The following is a 19,980-nucleotide window of genomic DNA, read 5'->3' as shown; positions in this document are numbered from 1 at the left end:
GCGATTGGATCCTCCCGCCCAGCTACTTCGGAAACCGCCTCCAGTCATACTTTGTGGAGGCGATGAGGGATCTGATGAAGGGCGACGGCGAAGGGATGCTCGCGGCGGCGATCAAGGAGATGGAAGAGGGATGATTCCAGAAGATCCCTAGCAGCCGATGTCGATCGCTGGATATCCGAGGTAGAGATGGCATCGATCGAGAAGATTGAGATGCGGTCGGCGCTCCCGAACCCGAAGATGCATATTTAAAGGCGATCGCCGCTATAACGCTTGATCGTGCAGCACTCGCCTTGTGCTGAAGCCGGAGTTCTATTTTAAAAATTCAAATTTATTCTGATAATCAATAAAAAAAACTTTCATGAAATCGAAAAGAAATTCACTTCTATGATTACACTTGCACTATTTTTTTTATAATCGATAAAAAAAATTTCGATAAAATGAAAATTCCAAAATTAATGAATTATAAATCCGAAATTCTGAAATATTAAAAAAAACAACTACACAAAGGATTTGGAATTATTAGTCAATTGGAAAAATATAGTAACTTAATATTCTTGTTTGGTTCTGCAAGAATACAACATAACGTCCAGGCTAGTTTAAATATAAGAGAACGGCTAATTTAATGCTAAGCAGCCTCGAGTTATACACGACAGTGAATATTAATTAAGATAATCGTAGGATAATCTCTGAATAAAGCATTAATTAAGATAATACCCTGTTTTTTGTTTCCTCGCTGTATCAGTTGTTGAACTCGGTCTTGCTCTTCAGGTGCTGCTTGAATCCCATGATGTCGCCCTCCCACCTGGTGGCAGCTTGATTCTCGCAGACCCAGATCTCCTTGGCCACCTGGTTGATCAATCTGAAATCGTGACTCACCAGAACCAGGCCCCCGTCCCACTCGTTCAGAGCCTCCGCTAGCGAATCGATGGTCTCGATATCCAGGTGGTTCGTGGGTTCGTCAAGGAGCAGCAGATGCGGTAGCCTCCAGGCCAGCCAGGCAAAGATCACCCTGCTCCTCTGACCATCTGATAAGTTTTTCATGGGCATCACCTGCGCTTTTCCAGACAGTCCAAACCTCCCTATCGCGGCCCTCATCTTCTCTTCCTCATTGCCTGGGTACTCCTTCATCATGTACTGGAGCGCCGGCATATCTAGATCGAGTTTTTCAGCCAGATGCTGATGAAATTGTGCGATCCTGAGATGATTGTGCCGTCGCACCATTCCATCTAAAGGAGCGATATCCCCAGTCATTAGCTTTAGCAATGTGCTCTTGCCAGCACCATTAGGCCCTACCAGAGCAATCCTTGAATCTAGATCCACCCCAAAATCAAGGTTCTTGTAGATGAGGGGGGTGTCCGGAGAGTAGCCGAAAGTCACGCCGACAAACTGTAGAACAGGTGGGGGCAGTTTGCCGACATCCGTGAAGCGAAAGACCAACACTTTGTCCCTCACCACTTTCTCTGTAAGTCCACCGCGCTCCATCTTAGCAAGGGTTTTCTCCTTGCTCTGAGCTTGGCGAGCCAGCTTTGCAGAACCATGTCCAAAACGAGCTATGTACTCTTTCATCGATGAAATCTGATCCTGCTCCCATTTGTACTGCTTCATCTGATTTTCTTCCAGCTCAGAGCGAGTTTGGACATACTGATCGTAGTTACCGGTGTACAGCTTAAGCTTCTTGCTCTGCATGTGTATGATGTTGGTGCAGACTCCATTAAGAAAATCCTGAGAATGCGACACCACAACTAGGATTCGATCAAACTTCTTTAGAGTCTCTTCTAACCAAACACATGCTTCCAGGTCTGCAGAGGAAAACAAGAACAAACAAAAGTAGTCAACAGAAAGTATATATATAAATTGTGGTTGAAAAAAAAGAGTAAAAAAACACAAAATAAATATGTAAGAAATGAGAATTATATTTGACGGTTTTGAACAAAGCAGTCCTCATTCAAGTTTGTTTAAAAAACTGTTTTCTTCAATATAATTAACTAAAAATTTTATATTACATGTATTTATGAAAGTTGGTTTAAACTTAAAATCAAGATATAGAGATTCAGAACTTCCCAGAAATGCATGATTAAGACCATGTTTAAATTCTTAAAATGGCACCTAACAGCTGATCCATGTTTAAAAATATTCAGATCAAAACCATGAATAAGAGTTGATGTCTATGATGCAAAAGAATATGATGTTGATACTTTACCAAGATGATTTGTCGGTTCATCAAGCAAAAGTATTGTTGGATTCATAAAGAGTGCCCTAGCTAATGCAATCCGCATGCGCCAGCCACCAGAGAAATCTCGGGTTTTCTTTGCTTGCATTTGTCTATTAAATCCAAGACCATACAGAATCTCAGCAGCACGCTTCTCAGCAGTTGATGCATCAAGAGCTTCCAATCGCTCATAGATGCGATCCAAAGCTTCTCCTCCACCGCCATCCTGCAGGGAATCACCCTCAGCCTCAGCCATCATGTAAAATTTAGAATGAAGTTATTGAGTATGACAATAATCTAGGTGCTAACTGTGACATGATAGTTGTCCCACAAAACAAACCTCAGCAGCCAGTATTTCAACTTCTTTCTCCAACCTCAATCTTTCTTCATCACAGCAAATCACAGCCTCCAATGAGGACATGTCTGAAGCTTCAATTTCCCTCGAAAGGTGGTATATATCCATATGCTCAGGAATAGGGAGCTCCCTGCATCCAATAGCTGCAAGAAGAGTCGACTTCCCACAACCATTCAGTCCTAGCAAACCATAACGCCTATAGATGCAACAGATCAGATAAAAGAGAAAATATAATATTAAAAATTGATTTGTAAATCAAAAAGTAAAATATTGCTCAACAATACCTTCCATAGTTGAGTTCCAACTCAGAATCTACAATTAGGTCATGCCCATGAAAAGTTAATGACAAGGATTCAATCTGGAGTGAGCCATAAAAATGTTGTCAGAATAATATTACTCGATATGAATGAAAAAGAAATCGAATATGTTGTACAAAAAGATTTACAACCGGAAATAAATGTTATCATGTTTATCAGTCCCTAAATATTGGATCGGTCAGTTTCTCATCATAATTCCCATTTAAATCTACGGAAGTAATTAAACAACTAATGTATAAGAAGAAATAATCATGAAAAAAGCAGATACCTTGAAGCTTTAAGCAAAAGCCATCTTTTCTTGGAAGAAATAATCATGAAAAAGGAACACAAATGAAAACAAAAGGATATATTCTTTAGAGGACTAGTACAGACACTTCTGATTCTAACAAATCAAATGTAAAATGAAATGTGTTCTTTAAGATATGCACTTTAGCATTGTCTGAAGAACTTCAGAAAAAGAAACCGAGGAATCATCTGGACATAGTTGATGGTCCAAAAAATCAACATATTAAATAAAGAATGCTCCCCTTTTGATCCTAAAAGCAATTTCCAATTTAAAAGTAATGTCCTATGTTCCTAAGTCAGTGAAAAGTTGTGGCGAGTATTTTCAAATCAATTTTTGTTCAGATTGAAATTCAAATGTATAATAAAAAAAAGAAGATCATTGTCATGTAAAAGAATACTGCAATTCAGAGGAAATGAAACTACAAGTATCAAAATCATGTACACGGAATACAAAACCCTCTAAATTCACAAAATAAAATGCTTCGTCAATACAGAGGATGCATAAAGATGATCTAATATTTATCATACAGGGAAACAGAGTACTTGAGCAACAAATATACTGATCGAAGTTGTGTTAACAAAAAAAAATGGCTTGAAACTCCCCAATAACTCGCATTACGCAAGCAATTGCGCCAAATAACACATATGTGAAATCAATCCGCCTTATGCAAAATCAACCGATCCAACGTCACTACGAAATCAAACATTAGCCTAGTTTCTCAAAAACAAACGAACTTTATATTCAATTTACCAGGTTCAATCTTCAAAGCTAACATATTTTTTATCGCCTTCAACTAAACCTAATCTTAGCAAATATAACCAAAAGGGGACGAGGAAGACAATAACTTACATGGATATCTCTGGATTGGGGATGCGACGCAAGCACTCCAGTGCACGTGCGATCTGAGATCTGGAGCGCCCCGACTCCATCGGCGACCTTCGAAACCCCGTTGGCAACCTCGGACACCTTCGACGAGGCCGCCGCAGACTTCCCTCCCCTCTTCGCTGCCGCTGCAGCCTTCTTGGCCGCCGCCTTCCTCTTGCTCGCGTCCGACACCATTCTGCTGCTCAAGTACCACGGCTGAAAGTTGAACCTTAAGCCGAATCCGACAGATCCACGAGCAAGATAAAGAGACGCGGACGGATCGGAGAAGGGAGCGGATGGGCTTAGTATATAGTAGTTCCCGGCGGCCTCTTTCGCTAGGGTTTCGCCTTTCCTTTCTCCTGAGAGCGAGAAAAGAGCGAGTTCGTAAGAGACCTAAAACTGAAGGGAAGTTGACGTATTTATAAGCGTCTTCCATCGGGGTCGCATGCGGACGAGTTCGAACCCTTGAATCCACCGTCCACGTGGGATTTGGGGACCGTCTGGTGCGAATCTAGACGTCGGTCGTATACATTTGACCCGGTCATAAGGCGGCTCGAGTCATCCGGTACAGGCAATATGAACGGTTCAGATATCGTCTGATCGCTTTAAGATTCACGTCCTAATGTTCTATTAGCACTTACGTGGCCCAATTTCCTACTTAAAACGGCCTAATTCCTGATTAAAAGCCCAATAGATAAATAATTAAGTGGCTGGGCTTGCATGGGCCACTAATCATATTTCTTAGGCCGTAAACCATTCAAATTTTATATTATTCAAATTTATTAGATAAAATAATTGAGTAGGGCAAACTAAGCCAAAAATGAATAAAGCCACTCAAATAATTATTGAAATTTAATTTGATTTTTTTTTACTAGTGATGCAAAAGTAAGTAAGTGGTGGGCTTTAACTAGATCATGAGGAAATTTAGCTAGGAGATCCCTTAATATGATCAACACATGAGCCATGTGGCATGACTTGAGATATGATCAATATAGACTCTACATGGCATATTTATAGTCGTCGATTGGTCAAGCCAAACACTTCGACTTCTTGAACCCTTTGATTCTTGAGCACTTTGACTTCTCGAGTCTTCCAATTATTGAGCATAGTTGAGCGTCGCTGAGTACTATTGAGTGCCAACGTGACTAAGTCGAACACTCTGACTCATCGAGCACTTCGATCACCTTGACTTACTGATTTCCTGACTTATTGTCCAAAGTTACCAAGTCAACTTACCAAGTCGACATGACCGAGTCCCTAATCTAGCCAAGTTATATTAATCGAGTCCAACCGGGCACGAGTAGACATAGAACATAATCCTCACTTTCCCATATTCTCTTCCCTATTTCTCCATGATCTCCTAAGATATCTTAAATTTATAAAAGGCCAGGTATATACTACGAGGAAGAGACTTTCTCTAACTCAATCTCGAATTACTTTTTTCCTTTTCACTCTACTATCGGAATACCATGATGATTTAGGGGTCAAAATGATTTCGTTGGGGGTAGCTTCTGACGAGCCCTTTGATGTTTGTTATTGTTTGCAAAGATCGTCACGTTACGAGAAGAAAGTGAAGAGAAGACTGCGACATCATCATTCTCAATTGTGAGGTGCATTTCTACCATCCTATCACCGTGATGAGATTTTTGCACTGCAACAAATGTGTTTGACGTTGGTTTATTAAATATACGTTTTAAATTTAAATTTATTAGATTATTTTAAAATTTTATTTTAAAATTTATTTGGTTAATTAAAATTAAAATTATAAATTTATTTATTCATTTTTAAAATATTTTTTTATTTATTTATAAAATTAATGCTAAAAAATTATTCATGAATATAATTCATAAATTTTATTTACTTTTCATATATTAATATTTTGTTTACCTAATATCCCGATCTTACAATCCAATTAATCATGTAATAAATAGTTTGATATCACATTCTGTCTATCAAATAAATCTAAAAAATGAGTTAGCCCGCAAATCGACAATCCTAACACACTAAGTTTTCGAGCACTGTAAGCATCCGATAAAATATGTTGCTAGATAATTGAATCCTTAACATTGAATACAATTGTCACACATCTAACGAACTCATCATATCCTAGGAGTACTGTTTATATATTTATTTTTTTAATTGACATCAGATATTTAATCCTTTGGGTCGACTAATCATTAGCATAATTAATTTGATCCTATAAAAAATTTTCATCGACTATCAAAATAAATTAAGAAGCACTTATAGCGGACAGTCTAATAACTCAACTTTCTCTAAATCAATAGTTCATCGAGAAAAATTAATCTGATAATTCATCTCAACTATTGCTTAGGCGTTTGTCGTTGGATTATAGCCCGAGGATTACGGTTCATATATTAATAAACTTAGCATCTACGTCCTCAACTCTATTCATGTAATTTAATAAATTATTCAAATTCGTTTTGTAATTAAAAAAATAAATAAATTTTGATGAATATCAATTTTACCTTTTCATTTACCGGCCTAATATTTATTAACTTGTTTAAGTCTTCATTATAATTTAAAATTTTTCATTCGAATAAAAACAATTCTTTGGCGACTTCATTTTTCTTTAAAAACAAAGGAAAAAAAAACAAAGGAAAAAGAAGTGTAAACTGGCGTCTCGTCTCTGTTTTCTGCTGCCAGGAGATTGATGCCCCCATGCCGCTTCCGGCCGTCCGCCGCCGCCGCCGTCGTTTCCGGCGATCTCCCCCTCCTCCAATGTCTGCGCCGCCGCGACCTCCCGGCAGCCCGTTGCATCCTCGACAGCTCCGCCAACGATCCCTCCGCCGTTGTCCGCTGGACCGCCGCCATCTCCCGCTTCGCCCGCGACGGCTTCCTCCCGGAGGCCGTCGCCCTCTTCGACCTCATGCCCCGCCGCAACGTCGTGACTTGGAACGCCCTCATCTCCGCTCACCTATACGCCGGATCCGCCGCCGCTGCCCTCGACGTCTTCTACAGGATGCCGTACCGCAACGTTGTCTCCTACACCTCCGCCCTCTGCGCACTTGCCCGCGACGGGCGGATCGGAGAAGCCCGGGCGCTCTTCTCCGCCATGCCGGAGCGAAACGTGATCTCCTACAACGCCATGCTCTCTGCTCTGGTCCGGACCGGGGACCTCGCGGCCGCCCGCAAGCTGTTCGACGAAATGCCCCACCGAAACGCCGCCTCAGGAAACGCGCTACTCGCCGGGTACGCCGAGAGGGGGCGCATGCCAGAAGCCAGAAGCCTGTTCGAGGAGATGGTGGAGCAGGGTTCCGCCAACGTGGTGTCTTGGACGTCGGTGATCTCCGGGTACGGCCGAGAGGGGAACATCTGGGAGGCGTACGATCTGTTCCTGGGGATGATTCCAGAGCGCAATGTGGTGTGCTGGACGGCGATGATCGGAGGATTCGCGTGGAATGGGTTTCACCACGACGCGGTGGCGCTGTTTTTAGAGATGAAGCGGACGGCGGACGGCGTGAAGCCCAACGAGGAGACGATGCTCTCGTTGATCTACGCCTGCGCCGGGTTGGGTTTCCCCCGCCTGGGGAACAGGCTCACGCGCACTTGCTGGTGCAGGGGATGGCCGAGGAGAACTTCGGCGACGGGAGGTTGACGAAGGGCTTGATCCATATGTACTCTCGGTTCGGGTACATGGACTGGGCTCGCCATCTGTTCGACGGAAGGTCTGACGCCCGCGACGCCGTCTGCTGGAACTCGATGATCGAGGGGTACGCTCGGATCGGGCGACTGGAAGAAGTCCGGCGTCTGTTCGACGAAATCGCCGTCGATACCAGACGGATGTCGTGGATCACGATGATGGTGACGTGGACGACGGTGATCTCGGCGTACTTCAACGCCGGGGAAGTGGCGGAGGCGCGGAGGCTGTTCGACAGAATGCCGGAGCGCGACGCCACTGCGTGGACCGCCCTGATCTCGGGGCTCGTCCGCAACGAGCGGATGGAGGAGGCATTTGCGGCTCTGGCGGACTCGCAAGCTGACGGGTTCGCCCCGGGGGACTACGCGCTCGCCGCGCTGCTGGGGGGCCGTTGGATCGGTGGCCCGCCTGGAGATCGGCGAGCAGGTGCACGGGTTGGTGGCGAAGGCGAATCCGGTGACCGATCCGGTGCTCCGCAACGCCCTCGTCTCGATGTACGCCAAGAGCGGCGACATGGATGGAGCGCAGCGGGCGTTCGAAGAGCCGCCGGGGAAGCGCGACGTGGTGTCGTGGAACGCGATAGTGGTGGCGATGGCGCACCATGGGCGGGCGGCGGAGGCGCTGCGGCTATTCGAGGCGATGCGAGGGGAAGCGGAGCCGGACGCGGTCACGTGCCTGGGGGCCCTGACGGCGTGCGACCACGCGGGGATGGTGGACCGGGCGGAGGAGGTGCTGCGGTTCATGGCGGAGCGAGATCCCAACGGGGCCGGAGCACCTGGCGTGCGTGGTGGGGATGCTGGTCCGTGCCGGGCGGTTCCATGCGGCGGAGCGGCTCGCCGCAGCTGCGCCGGCGGCGGAGGCGTGGGGGACCTTGCTCGGCACGTGCTTTATCGCGAGCGAGAAGGCCGTTGGCGAGAGAGCCACGAGGAGGCTTCTGTGGCTGGACCCACGAAATCCTGCGGCCCACAAATCTTACGGCCACGCGTACGGTGAGATCGAGTCACAAGAAGACGAGGAGGCGTGGCGGAAGGGGCTGAGGAAAAGGCCTGGCTGCAGCTGGGTAGGAGGGAGAGGCAATGTACACGTGTTCGTCTGTGGGGATCGATCGCATCCACGGACGGCGGAGATTTATAGTCTCATAAACCAGATAACCTGCGAGATTAGGAACGGTTTTGATGATTAACAATGTTTTACAAGCATTATAAGAGAAAACTTATATGTGATTATTAATTTTAACCAAATAGTTACATATTGTTTACTCTAATGCGCGGGATGGTCAAACTACGGCTATGAGTGGCCGCGATCGTTTATCGTGGCCAAGCTAGGGCCGCAACTCGCGGTTAGCTATTTGAGTTTATCATAGAAGTTGCCATAAAGATTCTTGTTGGATGCCTTTAAATCGACTAGAATTAGGAGAGAACCCAAAGGATGTTGGGTGTGGTTGAGGATGAGTTCAAGAAATCAAAGGCGCAATTGGATTTTGTGAAGTAGGGAAAGAGCCAAGTTATTGAGGAGTTAAATGAGAAACTCCAATCGGCAATTGAAGCAAAGATGTTGGCCGAGGAAAGCTTGGAGATCAAGAAGTCGAGGGCGACTATAAGGGCACACGAGGAGGGAGAAAGAGTATCGAAAGGAAAGACCAATGAGCAAATACTCGTAAAGTATTATGATATATGGTAAAGGGTTTAAGTTTCCTTTGCCTGCGTATCTAATGTTTGCATTGACATCGAATAAGTGAAGTATTAGAGGTGAGATCAATAAGCAAATACTTGTTAAGTATCAGAGGTGTGAACTCTAGACAGGTGTGAAAGATATGATAGGATGTCCTTTGGTAAATTGTGAAGACCTGAAATAGTGAATTAAGAAAGTTGACATTTCATGAAATCTAATTGTTCTAACCAAAACTGCTATAACATTTGGACTTGTCGATGATTTACATTTCAGCCACAATTTCATGAGCATGTTGTTTTCCAAAAATAGTTTTCAATTCATGTTTGTCTGCTTGGACTTTAACCTAAAGAATGAAAATGTAGTTCTAAGGAAAGAGTAGTTACAACTGCACAGCTTAAACAAACTCTACTTGGTTGAATCTCTAAATTTTCAACTTGGGTTGACAGTGATACCCCGGAATATGGATTCTACTCTAGAATAATCTGAATGAATGATAGGCAAATTTACATGGCTTTGTTCGAGATTAGCATTCCCAATTATACGCGCAAAGACTGAGATCCGCGCAAAGCTCCACATAGCTTCCTCCTCAGGCTCGTACTTCTAACTTCCTCCTCCAACTTGGACTACCAAGTTCTTCACCCTACTCGAACTCATCCTCCAACTCGTATTCCTGAGTCCCTACACTCAATCCATAACTATGCCTGAAGCCCACATATCGGTCTATCTAGGCTAAATGACAGCTGCATTTAGATTGGTGAATGAAATGGACAAATGGTCTTGGATTTTCAAGAGATCATAGGCATAATATCCATCGCGGTACTCTTATAAATACTAATGTACACTAATTCTTTGTTGATTCTCTAAACTTTATCTATATTTTATAGACATTTCATGACTTAAGCATTAGAGAGACCTATTCAAAAGACAATGTCCTCCGACGCCCTCTAATGTTCTCTTAAGTGTGTAAAAAAAATGATAATCTCAGTTCAAGTCTTAGCAATATATATTTATTGACTGAGGTACTGTGCGATTCAAGTCTTAGCAATATGTATTTATTGGCTGAGGTGCTGTTGAGGCAGTATGCTCTTATCAACCTAGTGGTACCGTGCCTCCAAAAAATTTCTTAGGTGGTTTTCTGATATGGGACCGTTTCGGCGGTGGGGCCGGTTCACTATAAAAAGTTTACCCACTACAGTTTTAAGTTGAAGTGTCTTATCCTAAGTGGTAAGCATGGAGACATGTGTTGCTTGAGGTTTCGAGTTCGAATCCTCATAGCAACATGTATTTGTTGACTGAGGTACTATGCGATTCAAGTCTTAGCAATATGTATTTGTTGGCTGAGGTGCTGTTGAGGCAGTATGCTCTTATCAACCTAGTGGTACCCCGTGCCTCCAAAAAATCCCTTAGGGGATTTTCTGATATCGGGTCGTTTCGACGGTGGGGCCGATCACTATAAAAAGTTTACCCACTACAGTTTTAGTCTCCGGGGCCATGGTGCCGTGCTCTAGGACATCCCCGGGGCCAGGTTGTGACCCAGACACCCGCGGTTCGATCCCCAACTACGACGTATTTGTAGGAATTTTTCTCCAAATGAGGATCGCAATCAAAGGATGCTGGGCGTCTGGGTTGGCTGCTGCGTGCGCTTTCCGATTTACTCTGGTGGCCGATGGGAAACTTCCGTGGAACCGGATCGGTTACCCAGGGATTGAGTCCATGAGATTGACTGAGATTATTATTATTATTTTTTAAGTGTGTAAATCGGGTCGTAGTTGACTTGGAGTCTAGTCCATCATCTACATTAGTATCCGTATCGAATTTAAGAAGCATCAGACACTATTGCTAATAACTCAAGCATGTATTCAATTAGTCAATGTGGCATTTATGAGCACCCCACAAAGGTGAACCAATTGCAACAGTTTATATATGTTGGTTTAGGTTTTGAAAACTTATCCTTTTGTTTTAATATAATCTAGATATCTAAATTTCACTCGATTAATGTACGAATAAATCTAAATCATAATCTATACATACTTAGATATTGACAAGGGGGATTTTAAATTTGGAGAGGCGGCGTACTAAGTAACGAAAATAATTATTATACGTACTGACTCATCTCAAGGTCGTACGTAATATTACTTCAAAATTTTGATCGCAGGCTTTCTGAATATGTAATCAATTTTGAATTTCAACTATCAATAGTGGCATAATCCACGATGAAAATGGTGACAAATGTTGGGAAATTAGATTTGATCGGGAAGAGATAATGCAAATGGAGAGAAATTTATATATATATATATATATAGAGAGAGAGAGAGAGAGAGAGAGAGAGAATTCTAGATGCACAAAGAGGAATTCGTGATCCGTGAGTGACACCTGTAATCCACTGCCGTTGCCGCCGTCCGGCCACCGGTGCTCCATCCGATGTCAAATTTCGGTCGGATAGTGGCCGGAATCCGATGAATTTCGATCGGAAACAGGGTTGGCAGTGGCGCGACCACTGTCGCCCGCGATCAGCCCTGTTTCCAACCAATTCTCGGTCGTTGGACGGCAGAGGACGGGCCACCGTCGCACGGCGGTCCTTCCTCGGCCTGTCTCTGGCCGCGATCGGGTCGGATTCCAACCAAATCGCGGTCAGAGACCGAACGAGGAAGGACCGTCGTGTGACGGCGGCCCGTCCTTTGCCGTCCGACGATCGCGAATTGGCCAGAAATAGGGTCGATCGAGGTCAGTAGTGGTGCGCGCCACTGTCGACTGCGCGATTGGCCCTGTTTCCGATCAAATTTATCGGATTCCGACCACTATCCGATCGGAATTCACCGCCGGACGGAGCGTCAACGAGCGACATGTCGATCGCCAACGAGTCGGCGGTCGGCGGTAGTCGGACGGCATGGCAGTAGCGGCGATGGATCAGGGCATCGCGCACGGGTACGTTGCACAGGATAGCATTCTCGTGTGTGTGTATATATATATATATATATATATATATATATATATATATATATATATATATATATATATATATATATATATATGCGCGATCAGCCGACCTTTCGCCGTTCATCGCCGTCGTTCGTCACCATCCGGTCACCGCCGGCTGCCATCCCGGGCTCGTTGGAAGCACAACTCGATGGCGCACACACCGACATCGGATTCCGGCCGGATTGGGTCGGAATCCGATCGGAATTTCGGCCGAAACAGAGCAGACTGTTCTGGCGGCGATTTCGCCGGAATCCGGCCGGATTCCGGCCGAATTGGGGCCGGACTCCGACCACGGTCGACGCGCCTTTTTATTGTAACGACCCGGCCCCTCGGCCCCTTGGGCGGCCCAACTAGCGGCCCAATTGGCGGCCCAATCGGCGGTCCCTTGGGCGGCCCAACTAGCGGCCCCCTTGGCGACCCCTATGTCGTCAATCGACGACCCTCGGCCGTGTCGTTACTCACTAGGACTTTCCACCCCTGGCCAGTGGATCTTTGCCTCCCCCAGGATTCGAACTCTAGACCTCCAGGATAAGTACTAGAGTTTATGAATCCTGGTAGCCAAGTGTTCTCGTATTGTAACGACCCGGCCCAGCCCATTTGGCGGTCCATTCGGCGGCCCATTTGGCGGCCCATTTGGCGACCCTGGTGGTCGTCGACCGTCGACCGTCGGCTCGTCGACCGTGTCGTTACTCATCTGGACTTCCCACCCCTGGAAGTGGATTTTTGCCTTCCCTAGGATTCGAACTCTAGACCTCCAGGCTAAGTACTAAAGTTTATGAATCCTGGTACCAAGTGTTCTCGAATGTAAAATACCGAAATTAAGGTTTAATGGGCTGAAATTGGAAGTAATGGAAGAAGTGGGCTTTTGATTTAATGGGCTGTAATTGGTTATATAGGTTAACGGGTTTAGTAATTGGATCCGAAACCCATTTAGAGGGGTTTAAAACCGGTTTGTTAAGAAAGCTACAGTGCCCTGCCTGAGTTTCCCAAATCGCGACTCACCTCCGCCGTCCCCGAGATCCCGATCGCGCGACCTTTGGTTTCCTTCGTCTCCACCGAAGCCGGGAGCGAGGGAGTTCGCCGTCTCTTGCCGGAGCTAAAGGGAAGGCCGGTGACCAGATCTGGTATCCATCGGGGTGGCTGCGTCCTGCTCAGTGGCGGTGGTTCGCGCAAAGGACAGCTGCAATCGGCGGTGAATCGGAGAAGAGAATCGGGTAAGTTGGAGCTGGATTTGCAGTTTGTGCTTGGATTCTAAGCTTAGATCTAGGGTTTTCGTCGGAATCCAGGGCTGGATTGTGGAGTTGGTCGGCTGTGGGATTTGGCTTGCACTCGACCGCAAGCAAGGGGGAGAGGAAGGACCGGTTAGGGTTGATTGAGGTAAGTCTCTATTAAGTTGAATCTCGTTGGATTGGTTTGATTGTTCCGTAGATCTGATCTTCCCACAGCACATTTCCACAGTTGATTTGGTTGAGGTTTCCGGTGGAGATCCGGCAGTAAAGGGTTGATCTAGGATATCAATTAATCTGAGGTTTGGTTGGAGCTATCGGTGGGTTGCGGCAGTGAGCAAAGAATTAAACAAAGGCTTGGATCTAGGGCTTTGTGGATTTAGCAAGGAGGAGGAACCGAAGGTTAAATTGAGGTAAGAACTTGAATGGTTAGTTCTTGATTGATTGTTGAATCTGAGTTGATCAGTAAAATGGATTTGTGAGTGTGACGATTGGGTAGTGAATCTGATCTTGTAAAGGTTTCGATTATGAACCTTGTTATGGTTGATGGGTTTTTATGGATTATCTACTGTTGGAGTGGGTAAGGTTTGATCTACTTAGGATTAAATCTAATTAAATACTAAACAGGGATATAAGTGGGATTACATTATAGAAATTTAATTACTGTATTTTAATACGGTAGTGATGTGGTGTTGTGATTGATTGCAGGACCTTGACTTATTTACGGTCCTATATTTCTGGGGGGTTCTAGTTGCTTACGATCATCTGATCAGGTGGGTACCCTGTACTTGGTCACTACAGTTTCTCCTATTCCAGTGCATGTATTATTTTATCTTGTTATCCTGTTGATACCCTGTTGATAGTATCTAGTTGATACATTTGATCATCCTTGCTTGATACCTGCTTTTGACCTTATGATGATCTACTGTTGCCATGTTGATACCCTTGATATCTGTATCATGTTGATTCTTGTATGACTCGTTGCTTGATACTTGTTGTATGATCATTATTTGATCTATCCATGATTAGATTAGTCTTAACTCTGATAACATGGACTTATATTGACCTATACTGATTCTGTTGAGCATGCTGATTGACTTAGCTATTACATGTTGGGATGATTAGCATACATCCATGGTAGTTGTAGATATTTTTGTTGGTGGATCTTACCTGCACCGTGTTGTGGTGCCACGCATAGGTAAGTTGTTGCACTACAGTTGGGTGCACCAGGACTGACTACATTGCCCTCCTGCCACACTGCCCCTCCCCACTTATCTTTAGTGGTCAATTGTTGGAGCTGGCAGTATGTCCTGTTTGGCCCCTCAGTTCACTGCTCGGTGGGGTGACTGGGGAGTGTAGAGTGCGGACAGTGACGGATATTTTGGTTGCTATGGTTGCTACGTTTTTACATGCACCGTTGGTAGGTTGATATAGATATTTATTCTATTTTCATCATATGCTTACGGATGTTGCACTTGCTTGCTATGACTGTTGCACTTGGATGCCATGCCATACATGCTCACATGTTATGATTATGATACCTGTTGCTATGCATGATCTTTCCTTAGTGATTCAGCTATTATACCATGTTCTATACTTTGACACATGATACCTTGCTGATACTTGATACCTGATACCATGTACATGTTATTTTGACCTGTACTCTTTTATCATACCTGTTGTTACCTTTACATGCACTTCATATCTGTACCCACTGAGTATCTAATGCTCACTACCCAGACCCTGGGGTTATTTGATTTTCTCCCCAGGTAGCAGATAGGTTACTTGGAGCTTGGTGATTCGGTCGACTGCTGCTATCTCACATCTGAGAGTATTTTTAATTGGTATTCTTATTGTTATAGTTGTGGTTCCATTTGGACTTGTAGTGTGTTATGGACTGTATCTGTGTTGGATTGTTTGTGGTTATTCGCTTTGTCGATTTTTACGAGATTTCCGATACGTGGATTTTCCATATGTTATTGCAGATTTGATACCAATTGTATGTAAAAAAAATTAGATCTCGATCAATTATACATATTTATCTTTAGAGGAGTCAAATAATAAAATATTTATCCCTTTTAAGATTTCCTAAAAATTTTAATATTACACCATGCCCCTTGAGGTTTGAAACCCACCCTATTCTTCTCCATTGTTAGGTGGGTGTTTGTTTCTTACGGGTGTATGGTTTAGCTACTCTGTCTGTCCCCTATTCTATTTCTGTCTCTTGTGGAACAAGCTACACTAAAGGAAAGTGTGAAGCAATAGATTCTCTTGGCATCTAGCTCACTCACAAAGGACATTCAGATGGAGACTCACACAGTTTTTATTTCTTGCTTAGATTTTTCTTTTTATTTAATTAATTTTTTTAATTTCCATGATTGTTGAGTCAAAGGATCTCTTTTAACTTCTTTGTTGTTTCCTTCACGGAAGATGCAGTCTCAGATCCAACTAACAACTACCATTCTTATCATTGTGATATCTACTCTCTTAGTAGATATTCTTTTTTTAAAACCACATTCTTTTTTATTTATATTGTCAAAAGAAAACAGTACTTCTCTTTTAAAATTCATTAAAATAATGTCTCACATATAATGTTGATATCTAAAATAATCTTTTATTTTAATAAAAAGTGGAATACACCATGGAACAACCTCACATGATCAATCACTATATATGAGGAGATAAATCGAAAAGTTACAGTTGGCCATGATAGAGGAGGACATTAGCTCGACTTCGTCGAAATTCAAACTCTTGCCCACTTCAACAACTCTACTTCATCATAACCAACTTAACTATGCCCCAGAGATCTTTATACTTTACTTTAAAGTAGGTTTTCACTAAAATTATATCATCTTGGAGCAACATTATAATAAAAATTATTATAAGGTGGTGTAGGGGCCTAAGTTTTGTCAGATTAATTCACTTAGTGATATAGTACCTTCGTAACAATATTATCTATAATGGTACTATTTTGATTAAAATTACTCTAAAAAAGAGTATAGAAAACTGTCAATTAATATTAAATTGTGGATAAAATATTATTATTTTCAATTTTAACTAAAGCTCTGACAAAAATTATTTTAAGATGGCCAAGTTTTGATAAAGCTGCTCTAAGTTATTTCGGATATTAATTAATCATGAAAAAAATATTATTTTGATAATTTTTATAAGGGAGATGTACTTTAGAAGATGTACTTTTAATCCATATAGAAGATAATTATGAACATCATCATTTTCATTTTCTGAAGGAAAAAAAATCACTCTTTATTCAACTGTTTACATCAACATTGTTTACACAGAAAAAATTTAATGTTCAGAAATGTTTTTGTCTGCGATCTTAGTCACGCACAATGCCTTCGTATCAATCCATGAATTCTTCTTCTAGGGTTCTTCTGGCCATGCCATTTGACTGCAAACAAGAAAAATTAAGATTTCTCTTTATAAGAGATTGTTTATCCGATTAATCATCATGAAGGGAAAAAAAAGATAGCAAACAGAAGTGTAATCTTACTCGATTATGTCTTTCCAGAAATCACTGTCTTCCCAGGCTTCACCAGCTGCGTCAGTGCTCGCATTCTCCGCCGGCGGCGGCGCCGGCGCCGCCGCCGGAAAAGAGCTTGTGCTGCTGATCTCCACGCTGGCTGCTTCCTCATCGATGGAAAACCTGTTCATGCTGTGGCTAGTGCTGCCCAGTGGAATTGAGCTCTGCAGATCGAGCAAGTTCGCGTTTGGGGAGGCGGCGGCGGCTGCGGCTGCGGTGGCGCTGCTGCTTGAGAGGAGCTGGAGTATGCTCTGCAGCAGCTGCAGCTTGAGAAGATGAGCTACGTCTACCTGAGGATCGAGAGCATTGCCCAAGTGGGTGGCGCCGCTGGGGCAGAGCAAGCCGGAGAGCAGGTTGAGGTTCGCCGGCGCCGGGCGGTGAGTCACCGGATCGATGCCCATCCGCAGGAGCTTCTTCCTCAGATGCGTGTTCCAGTAGTTCTTGATCTCGTTGTCGGTCCTTCCCGGCAGCTTCGTGGCGATCGACGACCACCTGAAAATCGATCGCGAAAACTATAAGTTGGACGATTCCGGCGATCAAAGATCGAATTTTTCTGGTTTAGAATTAACGGATTACTTGTTTCCGAGGATCGAATGGAAGCGGATGATGAGCTGCTCCTCCTCGTCGGTGAACTTTCCGCGCTTGATGTCCGGCCGCAGGTAGTTGGTCCAGCGGAGCCGGCAGCTCTTGCCGCAGCGGTTGAGGCCGGCAAGCTTGGGGATCCGCTGCCAGCTGCCGCGGCCGTGCTTCTCCACGTACTCGGCCAGCTTCTGGTCCTCCTCCGGCGTCCACGGTCCCTTCTTTACTCCGGCGCCCGCCGCCTCGTCCCTCGCCGGTGATCTCACCATCGCCTCCCTGGCCTGCAACAAACTAAACATACCTTAATTAATTAATCCATCATTTATAATTAATTAAGAAAAATGGTGGCAAAACAAGATTAAACTCACAATAAGCGAGATTAATCGAGGGAGAGATGGAGAGGGAGAGGAAGAGGAAGAGGAAGAGGAAAGAAAGGATGAGGAAATCGGTTGTGGAGCTGGTGGTGGGATTTTATAGCGGTTTTGAGTGTTGACTTAGATATTAACATGGATAACAAGGAGAGTGATTAGTGATAATTATGTGATATATTAGATAATTAAGCCTTCATTAAGAGAAAAGATAGGGACATGTAAGCCCCCGGTGCATGATTGAATTGGTTAATACGGGGCGGATTTGCTGAAGTAGACATGCAAGGTTCAAATCTTGACGAAGCCAAAGCAATATCCTCTTCCGCCAAGTGCAACTTTCCGATGTACCTTCTCACAGATAGTCATAGGATCGAGACTTACCACTGGCGTAGCCAGGATTTATTTAACTGTCCTGGGCTTTAATTGTTGGGCTACATTGGGCTTTAGATTGCACTGGACTGGATTAGCTGGGTTGCACTGTAAAATAATGTATTAGCTCCAATTATAGCTGTACTATAAAATAATGTATTGATTTCAATTGCTGAGTTGTACTGGGTTGGAGTCCAGTACAGCCTAGCCCTAGCTACAATATTGGGATTGACTGTATGGAACCGCTGAGATAGTGTTATTTTGATAAGCTAAGTTAAGTTGAACTTAAAATTAATTTATTTATTGAAATGATTGTTCTAGATTGATTTTTTTTAAAATATCAAAAATTAAAAGAATGCCTTTAATTATTCATATCATCAAAAATGTGTATCAAAGCAACATTTCACTCATAATTTAATACCATGTTTTATCTTGAAATAGGCATGACCAAATTACAGGCATTCTTTTAATTTTCTATCTTTTTTTAGCATGAGTTTTGTTCAAGCTTAATTTAAATTTGGTTTGTTTGGATGCTATAGAACTAGCTTTTTATTGTTTAAAACTCCTTGTATTTTATGTTTTTTAAATCTTAGTTAGTCAGTGAATTTGATATTATAAACTTTTTTATTCATTATAAAAATTTATTTATTCATTTATAAGTTCAATTATAACTATGTTCGTGGATATTAATCATAAAATATTAATAAATTAAATAAATATATATTTAAATTTATTCATTTAATTGATCTTGTACATGTTGAACAAACATACACAACCTCATTCATTCATGCATATGTTCGAGGTCTAATTATCTAGCTAATCATAAGATTACTAATACTTAAATGTTTTTTTTCTATTTAGGTGGAAATTGAAAGGATATAAATACACGTGGCCTTATATATTGAAGCCACGTGTGTTCATATGCTCACATGCAAGATACTAAAAGAGGATAAACAAAATCTAGCAGTTAGAACAAAAAGGGAAGTAGCTAAGGATTAGGTTTGTCATTTGCCACTTGATCATTAGAGTTAATTACAAGTTAAAAAAAAAGGTAATTGTGTGTTTTACAAGGCAAATTTGGGGAGGAGCTTGACTATTCCCATGGAGGAAGCAACTTAACCAATTGCTTTCCAATTACAAATAATCACCATAATTAATGTGTGTTTAGTTAATTCATGACTAGATTTTAGGTCAAATTGTCCTTATATGTACTTGTAAAATATTTGCAAAGTACATAAGATTTATTTTAAAAATATAATAATAATAAAATAATAATAATTATTATTATTATATTGTTTATGTTGCATGTTTGATGACTTTTGGGGGTTATTATATTATTTAAATATTAGAATGTTTTTTTGTTAGGTATCAATTAGTTGAGTTTTGGTAGCATTAAGCTTGAACTTGCAACTAAAAAGTAGCTTTTTGTGATGTCAAGAACTTAATTAGGAAGTTGTTGTAATTTGATCCAATTACAACATTTTGAGAAATATTATTTTGAGTTGAGTTTAATTGGATGGATATTAAAAGGAAGATATGCAAAAGTGAATGGTCAAAA

The 19,980-nt window shown here is 42.7% G+C and overlaps 3 protein-coding genes across 4 annotated transcripts; 1 reads left to right on the top strand and 2 right to left on the bottom strand.

Annotated features, from left to right (window-relative positions):
• Positions 1-527: 527 nt before the first annotated feature.
• Positions 528-4,419, bottom strand: LOC141838340 (ABC transporter F family member 1-like). Its single transcript, XM_074725782.1, has 5 exons — positions 4,017-4,419; positions 2,849-2,922; positions 2,550-2,760; positions 2,201-2,435; positions 528-1,799 (listed from the first exon to the last, which is right to left on the bottom strand). The coding sequence occupies exons 1-5, from the start codon at positions 4,224-4,226 to the stop codon at positions 739-741; spliced, it is 1,791 nt and encodes a 596-aa protein (XP_074581883.1). The 5' UTR covers positions 4,227-4,419; the 3' UTR covers positions 528-738.
• A 2,283-nt stretch (positions 4,420-6,702) lies between these two features.
• LOC141837401 (pentatricopeptide repeat-containing protein At1g32415, mitochondrial-like) lies at positions 6,703-8,872 on the top strand. The gene is given in 4 exon segments (XM_074724812.1): positions 6,703-7,579; positions 7,582-8,072; positions 8,074-8,438; positions 8,440-8,872. Coding segments are annotated over 4 exon segments (2,166 nt in total).
• A 7,960-nt stretch (positions 8,873-16,832) lies between these two features.
• On the bottom strand, positions 16,833-18,113 carry LOC141841588 (transcription factor MYB92-like). Of its 2 annotated transcripts, none has more exons than XM_074729762.1 (4): positions 18,054-18,113; positions 17,683-17,976; positions 17,077-17,598; positions 16,833-16,974 (listed from the first exon to the last, which is right to left on the bottom strand). In XM_074729762.1, the coding sequence occupies exons 2-4, from the start codon at positions 17,952-17,954 to the stop codon at positions 16,947-16,949; spliced, it is 822 nt and encodes a 273-aa protein (XP_074585863.1). In that variant the 5' UTR covers positions 17,955-17,976; positions 18,054-18,113; the 3' UTR covers positions 16,833-16,946. The 2 variants fall into 2 exon arrangements, with proteins under 2 accessions (XP_074585863.1, XP_074585864.1); XM_074729763.1 differs by having other exon boundaries at positions 17,683-17,966; positions 18,054-18,103.
• Positions 18,114-19,980: the final 1,867 nt, after the last annotated feature.

This window comes from Curcuma longa, chromosome 11 (genome assembly GCF_044706935.1).
Source record: "Curcuma longa cultivar G26 ecotype Majalengka, Jawa Barat chromosome 11, ITB_CL_G26_1.1, whole genome shotgun sequence".
Taxonomy (NCBI): domain Eukaryota; kingdom Viridiplantae; phylum Streptophyta; class Magnoliopsida; order Zingiberales; family Zingiberaceae; genus Curcuma; species Curcuma longa.
The sequence above is the reverse complement of the archived record's forward strand: the minus strand, read 5'-3'. Positions and strand labels throughout refer to the sequence as shown.